We start from the raw sequence: 15,017 nt of genomic DNA, 5'->3' as shown, positions 1-15,017 counted from the left end.
TGATTTTATCTTTTCCCCTAAATTAACTAAATAAATCAAATAAACAATAGCAACATAAAAGCAGAATGCAATAGCAGATAAAGCAATCAAGAAAAATTTGTTTGTCTAGAGGCCGAAATAAAAGCTTATGTAGACATTTTCAGCAAAAATGAAGAATTAAGAAAGCAAAATTTAAAATGAAACTATTTTGGAACGACAGTATATAATAACTTGAAAGCCTTCGCAAAAAAATAAGTGAAGATCTTTTGTAAAAAAAAAAATAATAATGATAATAATAAGAAATGAATCTAATCAGTAAAATTAATAATAAAAATTGTGTTTAGGCTCTATCCCACTATTCTTTATTACAAAATTGACATCCCGACCTACTGGAATTTATAAGTTGTCTCCATCAACACAAGTTTTCAGATTGAGTGAAAAAGCTTCGTGTAGTCTTAAGGAAAAGCAATATTATATTTGGGAGTTTTATGTTTAGGATATTTTATTTTTATATTCAAGCAAAGCACTCGCTACAAAATATTTTTCTTAGCAAGAGATGTCAAATAAATAATGTAAATCTAAATTTCCTAAATCCTATAATAGCAAGCTGATTTATTTCTCCATTACCAGCAAAAAAAAGCGTAATTTTTTTAAAGAATGGATTGTCTATATTTATCTGTTAAAGTGAAGTTAAGCTTTGATGTATAGTTCAATTTAGTTCATCGCATGTAATTGATGTATTTATTTATTTATACCGGAATAATACCATTGACTAGCAGATTTATTTTTTCTTTTATTTCTTTTTTTATACATTATCGTAAAAAACCCGAGCTTACTTTTTGGTGAATAATTAAATAGATTACAGCAGGAAGTGTCTAAACACTGAGAGGGATCTTGGCGATCCTAAGCCATTCTCTCGGCTTAGAAAGTAGGTTCTTATCAGATGAACACTAGTAATAACAGCAAGTCATAGTAAAATATTAATGTGAGTCCGTCTTGAGACAGGTGTAATCCAATAATCAATCACTAGGTATATTTTCTAATTGAGAAAAGTAAAAAACTTTACAATAAAAATACAGAAATAATAATTTAATTCCAAATAAAAATGAAAATGAAATACTTTTAAAAAACCATTTCCTATTGAAAAGCCTGGTCCTCCAAAAACGGAATTACTGAAGAGTAAATGTAAAGGAAAGGAAACGACCGTCGTAAAGTGGTAAAAATTAAATTTACGAGTCTACAACTATTTAATATACATACAAAAAGGAGCATTTTGGGAACCGTAACAATTATCTGGGTCTGTCTATATATGTCCGGAGAAAACTGAATTTTGGAAATTTTTACACGATTGCAATACTTCTTCTTCTTCTTGCTTAGATTGCAAGAACCCTTGCAGAGTCTTAATAGTTTTTAGCAGATAATCCCAACCATCTTTTCACTTTTTGACGTCCATCTTCAGCAAATTATAGTAACCAATGTACTCTAGGGTAATCTTTAAGTCTCCTTCCATCTGGGTGTTTTTCATAGGTAGGTCTTTCAATAGGCCTCTTTTTTCAAAATTTTGTACAGGTGACCCAGCCAATGCAACCTTCCCAATTTTATAAGAGCCACAAGCGTCTTTTTTTTTATATATATAAAGCAGGTGTACGCCATTCTTAACTTTTGGCATCTTAAAAGTGTTATTTTCCTAGAAGATCAACCTTAAATCTTCTACTGTAGTCAACACCTAAATCTCTGAACCATACATAAGCACAGAAAGGAAAAAACATTGGTAGACACTCATTATTTCAGTGAAGGCAGCTAATGAAGATCGGAGGTTGGGAGAGAATTGGGTCAACTTCTCCTCACCATTAAAAAATAATAATAATTACGTACCCAATACTTCCTTTTACCAAAATGATTCACTACAATCAGTAAGATGATTAACGTAAAGACCCTAAAAAAGTAGCATTTTGATATTTAGCTGATTGATAATTTTTATGAAACAATAAAGCGTTTGTTTTGGCGTGACTAAAGCAAAATAAGACCTAAAATAGATCTTTTAAGCAGCTAATAATAAAAAAAATCAATACTATCAAGATTACAGTGTACTTGTTAGTTTGAGTGTAATTGTTGAAAAGTAGGATAGCAAAGTGCTTGAAGAATAAGTTTTTTTCAGAAATAGGCAACAAGAAAGTTTCCTTTTCCAATTATCGGTAGAAAATTCCCAAATCACATTAATAATGCAGGAATAGATATAGAAACTGAGTTCGATTACCTGACTTGGCCTTGTGTTTTTTTTTATATTGTGTATTGATGTGTAAGTTTATAGTACAACATGTTTGCTAACCAACTTGCGAACAGATTAGACGAAGGATGGATGGGCATAAAATCAAAATGAAAATAAATACAGCTTTACTTTTTTTTTAGAATCAAAATGATAAATCAAAGATAAATTTTATTTTGTAATACGTAGGATGAAAGTTAGAAAACAATGTTTTCTATACTGCCAAATGTTTCGTCATAATTGTGAACACTAAGAGGCTTTCTCGTCCTATATTCTCTATATTTCACTAAAATATCGCAGCGCCCCAGCTTCGCAGTACCCTTTAGAAATGAATTATAGCGAAAAGAACTTAAAACGAAAAATAATAGATCTTTATCTGAGAGATACTGCATGAAAACTAAAATCAATCGTTCAAAAGTCTTGTAAAGCGATTTCCCTCAAATTATGGAAAATTAAGCAACATATTAAAATATAATAAAATATAAGTGGTACAATTCATCGAAGTGAAACTTAATTTGTAGAATAGGAGTTTTTCTACAAACCGCCCACTTTTATACCATTACTGGGGATAAACGTTTTTTACCACCCACCATTAAATATAAAAATCATTATTCTCAATACTTATTAATGAGATCTTTGAAGATGACGCTAAGACACATAATACTTGAAATATAGTACTTTTTCTATAAAGAAGGGCTCCACTTTCGGAAATATTCAGACGATTTCTCTGGGGAAAAGGTGATGTAGGAAAAATTATCAAAAAATTGAATATTATTTTTATATTTTGAATAAAGCCATTTTCTTTTTATTCAGCTTTAAGTTTTAAATCTTATTGCTTTTATATGTTACCGAAATTAGAGAAAACCCCCAACACTCACCGTGAAAACTTGAAATAGTGTAAAAATGAAAAGTTTTAAGCTAAACTAACTTTTATAAATTCACCAAGATTCATAGCAGGAATGGTTTTCAAGAAAATGGATGAAAACTTCAAACAATTTTCGTATGTTCCCAAAAAATAAATAAAAATAAAATTAAGTTTTTTTGTTTTTTTTTAAATTTATTTTGTAATTTACAATCTGTATACGTTGTATACAATAAGTAAATATGGAGAGAGTGATGAACTGGTGCGGGAGGAGAGCAGGTGGAGAGAAACTACCCAGCGGTAGCACTCTCTATAGGAGAGAGAAGAATGTGTGGAGAGAGGGGAGATGGGAGAATAATGGCGTTTAGTCCTTAAGACTACAAGGAAGTCGCGGGGCCACTGGCGATTCAGTCGGCGAGGAGTATTAGGGATGTCAGAGAAAGCGAGGGACAGTACAAGAGGATTAGAGCTAGTCGAGAGAGTAGTGTGGAACTTTTGGTATTTAGTCTAGGCGAGTTGGTCTACGAACGGAATTTTGAGGTCGGTGTGAAGAGTGAGGTTAGTCACGTAGAAAGGAGCGTCAGCTATCTATCGGAGGAGTTTTGACTGAAATGTTTGTACTGTCCGCATGTTTGTAGGTTTGGCTGAAACATGTACATTTAAAATAATGGTTTAAGTTCAGAAATTACCAAGACAACATCCTTAATTCTAAACAGCCTAAAGAAGCTGTATCAATAAGAAAATGATATCTGACCTGGAGTTATTATTATTATTTTATTTAGAAATCATAAACATAGCCAAAATAAATAAAGCAATGGCAAAGCCGTCTGCTTGAGAACACTGCTTAAATCTGACCTGGAGTTAGCGATGGATCTATCGGTGTCATTGTCGCCCCAAGAAAGAAACCAGCAAGTGTGATAACATGAGCTTCTTGGCTATTAAATGATATTACAGCCATCACAGTGCCTTCTCCAACTCCTTCGGCTTTCAAACCTTGTACAACTGACAAACATTCCCTAATCAGGTGTCCATAGGTTAGTTCTCGGCTAGTCTCTACTTCTACCTAAACAAAACAAAAAAAAAAGCACATAATCGTTTGAAATATTATATTGCATTTATTGTTGATTGATTTAATTATATGTCAATAAGGTTTATAAATATTGTTCATTGTTTTTGGTGAAGCCAAATTCAGTCAAGATTTATTTATTTTTCTTCCATCTATAATGTAAAATATGTTCCATAGCCCTGAAGATAACCAAGTCCCTAGGTTAAAACCTCGGCTAAATAATAAAAAATAATAACTGAAATTGGCACTATTCTTTTCTTCCTAATGGATTAAAGTTTATGTTTATGTAATTGAGTTCTCCCTTTTTGTTTTAAATCCTTTAACGAACTAAATACAACTTTTTTACTGATCTTTTTATTTTTGATTAAGCTGATATCAGCTTATGAAATCAGCCATAATTTATAATATACCATTTTATTAAAAGAAATGCCCGAATTAAATCTAGAAATACGAGCGAATCTTTGTTGCTACTTTAAAAATTGATGAAGACGAAAGAATAGAGAGGATGACATTTCAAGGTGGTCATGTCAAATCTTCGGCTTCAAATTCCACCGGTGTTATATCTGTTTTTAGAAAATTGTGAACAAGATATCTTAAAAACTAAAGATTGCAGAAAGCTGAAATATTATATATCAACTGGGGCCCACCAGAGGACCTGAACTGAAATGATCAAAAGTCCTTCATGATGAAGAACCATTTTACAGAATGCATCTTTCCCATTTTTTTTATGTTTTCTCAAAAATGGCTCAATAGATTTTCATTGTACTTTGTGCCTACATTATGCCCCAAGCTGTCTACAACTTTTAATTTAAACATTTCCTCAGAAAAATTCGATTGGTAAGAGCACTTCAGAGAGTGAGTGGGTACTAAAGTACCATTTCAATGAAAGGAACAGTTCTAAGTCATGTATGTAAATTATAAAAGAAGGATGTGCTAGTGTAGCTACAAGTCTAATTTTTAAGAAAATTCCATAATCAATAATAGTCTGAGAAAGTCATTGAATTATATTTATATGTCACACCAGATTTTTTTTGTTTTAATTTAAAGTGTGCCTACATCTGAAGATATTGGCGCCCAGAACTATATTCACTGCATTGCCAGTCTCCAAACAGAATTTACTTATAAAAGCCAAGTGCACCGTTCACCGGTCAGGAAGCTGTAAGATGTTCCTAGGAAAAGAAAATCTATAAGACGGCTACCCGGAAATCCAGTGCACTACCGCTCAGCTAATCCAATCGTTTTGAAAATTATTATTATTGCCACAGGGTGAGTCCTATTCTTCAAGACAGAGCGGCTAACACTTAAATAATTTATTTATTTTCAATCATATTCGTACAAACAGAAGATGAAAAGAATTCAAATTAAATAAAAGCTTGCCAATTGATATTTGCCCAATCTTACTATTACACCTACTCGAATATAAGAAAAGCATGTTGTCATTGGGACCAAATCGATCGTTTTTCTCTCTGGGTCACAAACATATTGATTCTATGAAATAATAATTACCAGATTGATACTAAACATCAAAAAAGAAGGTTTGTTTGTCTTACGATATTTATAACATTATTATAATACATGGAAGATAATAACTTTTTCTAACATATTAACATTAATTCGTTATATACTATGATTTTCTTTCTTTGTTTTTATACAAGAAACAGTTTTATTTACCCATTTAGGTTTTCGCTGTACATTTTCTTTATATGAGTCCCCAAAAAAATAAAATCTTACTTCACTTCAATAAAATTTTAACAACAAAGGATTTTGGCAATTATAATGGGTACGCTAACCATTTTTCGGACATCTTGTTATCTCAATGATTTGCTGTTCCCTAACCGATGTTCTGGATCCATCGCTGGTCACAGATTTAAGAATAAGAACTGCGCAGATATAAACTATCATTAATTTGTATTTAAAACAAATAATTTTGAAATGGTTAAGAAGATTGTATGTATTGAATTGCTGGCACTGTTTCCACTGATGAAAAAAAAAAGTAAGATGCTGTTTGTGCTCGCACACAGGACTGAGTAGCTGATAAACAGCGAATTTCATCACCTACCTTATTTAAACCGTTTTAAGTATACGTAAATTCCACATGAGAGAAAGATTTCAAGTAGAAGAGTTGTGTAAAATTGACATGAATAGAAGTACTCCCCTAATTTTAGTCATACTGGGAATTACCATACAAAATTAAATTTTTAAAGCTACAGCATCGTATATTAAAATAATGTAACTAATTCAAAAGTTCAAATAACTGATAATTTTTGCGATACAATTTTAACTGGAGCTTTCTATTAATATAAATACAACAAATAAACTTTGCCTGCCATTATTGGTTATTATCGATTATTTTAATATTTTCATGATGTCAAATATAGATAAGGCACGATACGCAAATTTCCTCTTAGATTATTGCCCTCAATATTTTGACGAATAAATAATAAAGGTTTTAACAAGGTAGAATAGAAATACAGAGTAGAACTTAGGCTACTTTTCATTTTTGTTTCTAAACGGAAACTCTAAACTGCTACTAGCTACTTTATTAATCAACTCCGCCTAGGTGTTTATAAAGGTCTACACAATAAGATTAGTAATAATTTCGAAGATGATTAGAAAAGAGTCACAAATCAATACTTCAAACAAAAATTAGTTTAGCACTATCAATTTATCTTAGTTTCGACAGGAGAGAGGAAATACTGCGTTCTATTTTAATTTCGCATCTATTGCATAAATATATACATATATTAAATAATTCCTTTTATTTAAATAATTTTTTCAAAGACAATTAGTTTTAGAGGATTCTATTGAGAAAATATTTAAACGTCGTTTAAAATTAGGAGTTTTATAAAATGGTAAATTAGAATTTCGAAAAAAGAGAGTTCAATGTTCACATCCTTCCTTAAACTCTAAAAAGTTAGACTTCTTAGTAATTGCTAACATCACAATAACCTATTTTCCCTAAAATAAATTCTAATAGAATCTATTTTAAAATAGAAATAGAATCTAACGATGGCTGTAGGCATTTACAAGGATATATATAAAGTTCAAGATGTAATTTTGGCCGAAATTTTAGTGATGGAAGCGAAAATAGAACTACGATATAGTGAACTTTGTATAATTTGATAGATACTTTGTTCACATGCACACTGATATAAACTTTTCATAGAGGTCTGGAGGCCTCCAAACGGCATGTGTGAAGTGAAGCCTTCTTTCAGAAATTTTACATTTTTGAATTGCCGATTCACTCTTAAAAAAAACCTCATGGTGTACTAATTTCTTTTAAGTTGGATTAATAAAGTAAAAATTTTTTTTTTTAGATAAAAAATTAAATTAAAAGTTGCCGTATGTGTATATATTAATTTGGTGCACTTCAACATCTAAAGACATTGGAGCCTGGAGCCGTTTCCAGCACACTATCGGCCTCTGGACAGTGTTTTCTCGATTCAGTATACAATTTCAAATGAAAGCTCGGTTCCAAAATTTGACAGTTCCGCGATCTTTGCAAGACTGTCCTCTTTTAACCATTTAGAAAAGTAAAAAAAACAAAAAAGTGCAAAATTAAAAAATCTTATTAAAAACATTAAAGCATGGAATAATTATACTGCTTTTTTTAAAAAAAATATCAGCAAATAATCTTAATATAAAAAAATGAACTACCTGAGCTATAGATTTAACATTATGTTTTCTAAGAGTTGTTAGTAACAATTCTTGTAAGCAAATATTTGTATCAAAAGGTGCTTGAGGGGGTCCAGAAATAATAAGTTGATTTCCTTCTTCGTCAGTCATTGTGAAGCGGTATTGAGTATCTATCTTAGTAGCGGGCCAGTTTTCCAGTCAGAAGGTATACAAACTTACGGTAGGAAGGGGCAAGACCAATGAGGTTACAGATAACTCATACTTATTAGCGGTGTTGAAAGTGGGTTGTACTTCTAAAAGCCGCTATTGGTGGGCAAATGTATGTTTGTAAATATTTAATTCTCAACTATTAGGCTACTTTAAAAATAATAATAATAATAATAATAATAATAATAATCCGCTGACCTAGTTTAGAGGTGTTAGATTGGACGCATATTGAAACGCGTACATCACATATGACAACGTGATATGAGATCACATATAGCATATAGAGACGTTTTAACTTGCCGTAAATAAGCACCACACTCAACTGTTCATTAAAACCGTTGACAAGTTAACGTTAACCTTTATTAAGTAGAGATAAAGCATAATGTAAAAAAATTATCTTAATGTTAATAAAATATAATTATTACATAGTGCTATTCATCTTTTTTGGTGACCGATTACTTCATCCAAGGAAGTGAATTAATTACCAAATTCAGTCTTATTTTTTCTTTATTTTTGTATATTCCTTCCAATTTTGATCTAATTTTGGCAAGATGAAGGGTAAGGGTTCCCAATGTAATTTTAACCTATCGCCAATATATCGGAAATATAAGATTTACGGAAATGTTTACACGCTGAGTTTATTCTTGCTACTAATTTTCCTAGATTCTAGAATTTCTTTCTTATTTGCAATATACATTTTCTAATTTTGCAAGGCAGAAGAGGGCCACTCTATGATCTCCATCCATCTCGATGGCTAGATCCTTCAATGTGTGTTTTCTTTCTAATAGATCTACATAATTTACCGTTGATCCAACTCTATACCTTATGGATTCATCTTCAACTTATTTCTTATAGAAATAAGTGTTTTTCGCATCACTACTACGGTACTTATACAAATACGTTGTACTATCACATATCATAAATGATTAAAGTATTTAAAATATAGTACAAAAGCAGAAAATAACACTTTTCTTTACGTCCACAACGGGATAAGTAAGAAAATCTAGTATAAGTATACGAAGTGAGGAAGATGCGCTCCCAATGTTCTGTCACAAAGTGCCTTTAACATTTCTGTAAAGCTTGTTTATAATTTTCATTGTGATAGATCCATTTTAGATAAAAAACATAATTTAAAATAACTCCAATTGAGGTGAAAATTCACTCAAATACATTTTCAGTAACTTTACAAATCGAAGTGTACATGTCGTTATCTTGCGCAGGCACTTTCGAGATCTTGGCCACCCAAGCTTCTAACCCTTGTCTTAAAAAATCTTAGGCTTCTTAAAAATCAAACTCTAAAAAAAGTAGATCACTGATCACAGTCAAGAGTTATTCACTGCGCTGTCTATTTTTTTCGCAACTGATTCCCTTTTGTTATTAATTACAGAAAAAGAAAGATAAACTACTTACATTAAAGTGGAAGGCATGGAAATTTTTCAGGAGTTGTGAAATAACATGGTAGTGATAAAAGAAACTACACCCAAAAAAAAGTACCTAACTAGTCCATCTAACTAGAGCATCTTCAAATCTGCTAATAAATTTTCTGCCATTTCTGGAAGATAACAATGATTTGTTACAATATAATCAACTTTCACAATTTTATAAAACAGAGAGCGTAGGAATTACCTAACACTAGCATCTCAACTGAATTTCCAATTTTGGACGATCTGCTCAGCATAATCTTGTCACTTTCAGCAAATTGATTGCTCCAGAATCTGCGGTCATTATCCTACTATTCATACCTAATCAAAGTAACTCTAATCTTCTTTTGAATAGTCTCAGTGATTTATTTTCTGTTACGTACTTTAATGTTTACTGTAAAAGAGAAGTTTATTATTAATTTAAAGGTGTTTTCTATAATCTTTCACTTCTTTTTACTAAAATGCAGAGTAACCTTACAACAACCTCTACTCTAGTTATCTTTGACTATCGATATTGCTGCTTTCACTTTTGCTTTCATCAGATGTACGGTGTACGCGTCACGCTTATGTAGGTCTCAGTCGGTGAGTATCAATCTAAGTTCAACATGGAATTCCCTATTCTGATCTATTCCTGATATTTCCTTTGAATTCAAAACAAGTTTTTTTAAGGCATTACTTAAAAAAAGAGTATTTCTCCTCTTCATTAGATTATTATAAATTTTCAGTAGGATAAAATTAATTTTTCTGTTATTCTTGTAGATTATCCTCGGAAGGAATAAAGTTAGTTTAGGCCATTTCTAGACAAAAGAGGAAGTTACCTTTACGTGTATATCTTTAAATCAATTTTAAAATTTAAATTGTTGAATTATTAATTAATTGATTAATGACTTATTTTTAAAAACTGTTTGGTCATTAGAGATATTGATTTTGTTTTTTACAACCTTGGTTCAGAGATACATATGTCTTTATGGAGCTTATGAGAGAATTATTTGTCATTAAAAAAACACAAACTCTGTCAATTAAAAAAAACAAAGGACGTCAACCCAGATTACACATACACTGTAGGTATTCTAGGCTTATTTGTGGCGATATGTGCATCACATTCTCCTCTAACACTCTTTTACTCGGCAGTCTCATTAATGCTCACGTTCATTGCTCTTCAGCCTCCTTTTTTTTTCATTATGTTGCTCTTACTACCTTCAACGAGTAATATATTTCTCAAAAGGTAAAAAACTGGGACGGAAGATATCATGAATTTTATATCTGTCATTAATTTAAATAAAATTAAATATATATATTTGTTTTTTTAAGTAGTTTAGAACAAGAATTATTTGTAGGATTTTCTTTTTGTTATTGGCTGTAATGCAACATTTTTTATTTCATCTGTTTTTACTTCGTTTTATTTGAGTATGAGTTTCATTTTCTCTAAGTCATTAGTACAAATTGTTTTAATACACATCCATTAATATTTGTCTTTTAATTTAGTGTGAATTTATTTCATTTTGTTTGTTAAGTTGTTTACTCAATCTCTTGTATATAAGTGTAATACTTTTAAAGCAATAAATTATCTAAAGAGTAGTTATGTACATTAACTCAACTCACCTTTTCAGTTTCGGATAAAAAATAACGATAAGTTCCATTTCTTCAGGATATATTTTAATTTGTGTCTCTGTTTAATTGTGTTTAATTTGTTCTTCTCTTATCGTGAGAAGAAAAGATATAAACCTTACATCAGAAAATATAATGAAGGCTTAGATCTTACGGTTATGGCAAGATTAAGGGATTTTAAAGGAGGTAAGTAACGACTTAATTAATGCGTCATCACACTGGTATATTGTGGCATAATACTTTGTATTTTAATGGATGAAAATACCTTTTACTAAAATAAGATTATTTTTTCATTAGAATATTATGCAGAAAAATTGTGCAATTGAATAGCCATATATGGAAGACCAAATATACAAAGAAAGTAATAAACAAGCACTCTTATTGAGTATAATTGTGAAATTAAGATCATCACCACATCTAGCGGTTATTGTTGGAACTACTAGTTTTAATATTACTAAATATAAATACTGTCTACACTTGTATAGCATTAATTCTTCATTTTTTTTTTGTTGTTGTTCACTTTCTAAGAGAAACAGTTTTGCTACTTTCAGTCCCTTTACCATGTCATACGTGCAATTAGTGATAGAAATAATTCTATCATTAGAATTCAGATTGTAAACAAATCATTGCGTGCAAGGTTACAGCACATAATAGAAGATAAAAAAAATTAGCCCTGAAACGACTATCTGACCAAAAACAATCGTTCAGCAGTGTTTAATATTAAAACAAAAATAAAATCCACTTAAGTGATGTAATTAACAGGTTTTTATCTTTTCAAGCACTTTAAAATTTAATCTAGATTTGCTATTACCTGCACCTGCGGCACACGAGTTTCTGCATCGTACAAACGCTTTCTGTTTTTGCCTTTTATCTTTATTTTAAGACTCGAAAATTATATCTTTTATGTATGCCAACGACCTTACAAACGTTTTGTGTCAGAACTATTGTAAGTCATTTACGCTGTTGGAATAAATGGATTCAATAAATATATCTCAACGAGAAAATCATCCTAGAAAGTTAGCCAGTCCTCTGTCGGTGATTTCATTTAGGTAAGTAGTTTATAGCATTTTTTTTTTACTAATTACATTTTTATATTCAACAATTAAATATTCCAAAATCCTCTTAGTACTTAAAAATAGAGAAAGTTTTTAATGATTAAGTAGGTTGCAATTCTTTCAGTTGGTTAATACCACTATTTTTGAAAGGATGGAAGGAAGATTTAGATTTAGAAGATCTTTACAAACCTCTAAAAGATCATTCATCAAACTTTTTAGGTGAAAAGTTAGAAAGGTACAAAAGTACAATTTTAAAATTATTTGTTTATAGTTTTGGTTATTTGTTTGTTCCTTTTGCAATGAAATGAATTCTGCAGACTTCATTACATAAGTCAGTTTTAATGTTCTTTCAGTTTATGGAAGGAGCATGTTTTGTTGTGCAAAATTAAAAACCAAAATCCCAGACTGCTGAAAGTGATATGGCGAATGTTTGGAACATCAATAATTTTACAAGGGGTCCTAGTATTTTTTGTGGAACTTATTTTGAGGTATTTAATCCATTTGAATTTTAATTTAGTTGTCTATTTTTGTAAAATAAAACTTACTATCTACAAATTATTGTTTGCTTTTTCTTTTTTTTTTAGACTAGCACAGCCGTTTCTCCTAGGTGGCCTTATTGACAGCTTCAGTGGCAGTGGTTCACTTACTAGTATGCAGACACAACTTTATGCTGGAGGTCTGATTGCTTGCATATTTTTTACATCTTTATTGTTGCACACGTATCATATGAATGTCGTTCATATTGGAATGAAGATAAGGGTTGCGATTAGTTCGTTAATCTATCGGAAAGTAATACCATCACTTCTATACTTCAGGGTATATTTTGTAAAAATCTTTATTTATTAAAGAAAATATAGATTTAATTATTTACAGGTGCTTAGACTTAATTTCTCAAGGGATGAAAATATGTCAACTGGAAAAATTGTTACTTTATTATCAAATGACGCTATGAGATTTGATTATGCAATTACATTTTTGCACGATTTATGGATAGGACCTTTACAAGTAATAGTTGTTTATTACTTTCTTTGGGAACTCATTGGATACTCATCATTTGTTGGACTAGTACCAGTAATAATTTTTATACATTTACATTGTGAGTATTAGATTTGCTGCTATTATATTTTTATGTTGCGCTGCTATATTTTTACGAACCCCCTATATCAATGAGGAATTCAGCATAAATGTTTTAACTTCTTTAAACATTAAACTTCTTATCATTTTTATTAAAATTGATGAAATATTAGGCTCACTGCTTGTGATAGGCTATACCTTCCTGATAAGTTTTTGTGTGTGTGCCCAACACGCCATGTGTAAAAAGTAGTTTATTCTTGCCTCTACTTCTCAATTTACTCAAGAATTTGGGTTCTATAGAAGTGAAAACTGACTTGATCTTAAGAAAGAGGAAGCTTCTTTTTTTAAGTACTTCGCAGACTGAGTGCCAGCTTATTTTTTATTTTATTTTTTCTTTTAATATGGGTTGTTCTTGTTTAGTTTGCTTTGGAAAGACAATATCTAATCTTAGAAGAAAGACAGTACTAAAAACTGATGAGAGGATCAATTATGCAAGTGAAGTAATCAAAGGAATTAATGTAATTAAAATGCATGCTTTAGAATCATTAGTGTCAGATTTCATTAGTCTACTTAGAAGGTGAGACAAAAAAATTAACTTCATGTAAAAAAATATTTATCCTTCTTTAACCTAGCGAAGTTTATTTGTACTAAAGTCCAGAATCTAAATTTCATGATTTTAATGTTTCAGAAAAGAAATCAATGTTTTTAAAAAACTATCTTATGTGAGAGGAATAATGAATTCATTTCCAATGTTTCATACCCGTCTTACAACAACTTTGACAATACTAACTTATGTTTTATTGGGAAATTTTATTACTTCTAAAAAGGTAAAAGTTTAATAAAAAGCAACTGAACTTTGGATTTTCAAATCTCTCAAACACAGCTGAAGTGAAATTCTATCAAAGATCTTGGAATAGCTTAAGTTTTCTAAAAATTTAAAAATTCTGATTTTGAACAGGAATAGTGTGTGTATTCGTACAATCCATTCCTTAGTTTTTTTTTTAAAAAAAAACATTCAATCACTTGTAAAATGTACGTTTATTTTAAATAGTCAAAGTATTTGCATACAATTATGAATTCTGTGAAAGATAAACAAGTGGATACGTCTGGAATGTTATTTTTGTGAAATGTTCTTGAATCATAACTTCAAGATAAACTGAACTAATTAAAATATATAATCAATCTATCTTCCTTTAAATGAAACTTAAGTACAAAGTTGCATTATAAACTTAATTTTCCGTGCATTATTACAAGATAGCTAATATACAGTAATTGATTCTTTTTTATTTTAGGTATTCGTTTTAACTTCATATTTGAATATTTTACAAGCGAGCGTTGCTACTTACTTTCCAGAAGGTATTTCACAAATGAGTGAATTTTTTGTGTCAATAAAAAGGATTGAGGTAGCTTAGTGAGTAAATAGGTACTCGTAATCCGAAAAAATCCATTTTCCTAATATTATATTATAATTTTAGGAATATCTACTAAGTGATGAGAAATCCAAAGAAGTAGGAACATACAAACCACAAATAATTGAATCAAGCAATGACAAATTGTTTACTAATTTAATACCACATATAAGAATGGTTGATGTTTGTGCTAAATGGGATTCAACTCAATCAGAAAATGTATTAGATGGTATCAATATGTATCTGACACCAGGAAAAGTTTATTTATTAACTGGAGCAGTTGGTGCAGGAAAGGTATTCTTACATATAACTACTCTCCCGTTCTTAAAGTGGAATCTTGGTTTCTGACAATAGTAAAGTCAAAGAGGAATCAAGGTGATTTACATTAGAAAGTGTATTTTGCGTGCTATTTGCATTTCTGTTAGTAGTCTCCG

General features: G+C 30.4%; 2 protein-coding genes across 7 annotated transcripts in view; one reads left to right on the top strand and one right to left on the bottom strand.

Annotated features, from left to right (window-relative positions):
- Positions 1–9,880, bottom strand: part of LOC141447820 (luciferin 4-monooxygenase-like) — a 32,182-nt gene extending 22,302 nt beyond the window's left edge. The window contains exons 1-3 of one of the 3 annotated variants that reach the window (XM_074115694.1): positions 9,643–9,880; positions 9,427–9,568; positions 3,963–4,170 (exon numbers count right to left, since the gene is read on the bottom strand). In XM_074115694.1, the coding sequence (XP_073971795.1) occupies positions 3,963–4,065 (103 nt within the window). In that variant the 5' untranslated portion in view covers positions 4,066–4,170; positions 9,427–9,568; positions 9,643–9,880. Of the gene's footprint in view, positions 1–3,962; positions 4,171–7,830; positions 8,028–9,426; positions 9,569–9,642 lie in introns of those variants that run through there. The other 2 variants (XM_074115692.1, XM_074115693.1) reach the window with 2 other exon arrangements.
- LOC141447818 (ATP-binding cassette sub-family C member 4-like) overlaps positions 1–15,017 on the top strand; it is a 31,658-nt gene that overhangs the window by 5,865 nt on the left and 10,776 nt on the right. For 3 of the 4 annotated variants that reach the window (XM_074115684.1, XM_074115683.1, XM_074115685.1), the window contains exons 2-11: positions 11,048–11,231; positions 11,343–12,094; positions 12,225–12,335; positions 12,454–12,588; positions 12,685–12,889; positions 12,974–13,196; positions 13,595–13,751; positions 13,863–14,001; positions 14,467–14,577; positions 14,650–14,877. In XM_074115684.1, coding sequence (XP_073971785.1) covers positions 12,018–12,094; positions 12,225–12,335; positions 12,454–12,588; positions 12,685–12,889; positions 12,974–13,196; positions 13,595–13,751; positions 13,863–14,001; positions 14,467–14,577; positions 14,650–14,877 — 1,386 coding nt within the window. In that variant the 5' untranslated portion in view covers positions 11,048–11,231; positions 11,343–12,017. Of the gene's footprint in view, positions 1–11,047; positions 11,232–11,342; positions 12,095–12,224; positions 12,336–12,453; positions 12,589–12,684; positions 12,890–12,973; positions 13,197–13,594; positions 13,752–13,862; positions 14,002–14,466; positions 14,578–14,649; positions 14,878–15,017 lie in introns of those variants that run through there. The other variant, XM_074115686.1, reaches the window with a different exon arrangement.

The sequence above is a fragment of the Rhodnius prolixus genome, unplaced genomic scaffold, assembly GCF_049639745.1.
Source record: "Rhodnius prolixus isolate KJV_2025 unplaced genomic scaffold, Rpr scaffold_13, whole genome shotgun sequence".
NCBI classification, from domain to species: Eukaryota; Metazoa; Arthropoda; class Insecta; order Hemiptera; family Reduviidae; genus Rhodnius; species Rhodnius prolixus.
Note: the sequence above shows the minus strand (reverse complement) of the source record. Positions and strands in the feature narration are given on the sequence as shown.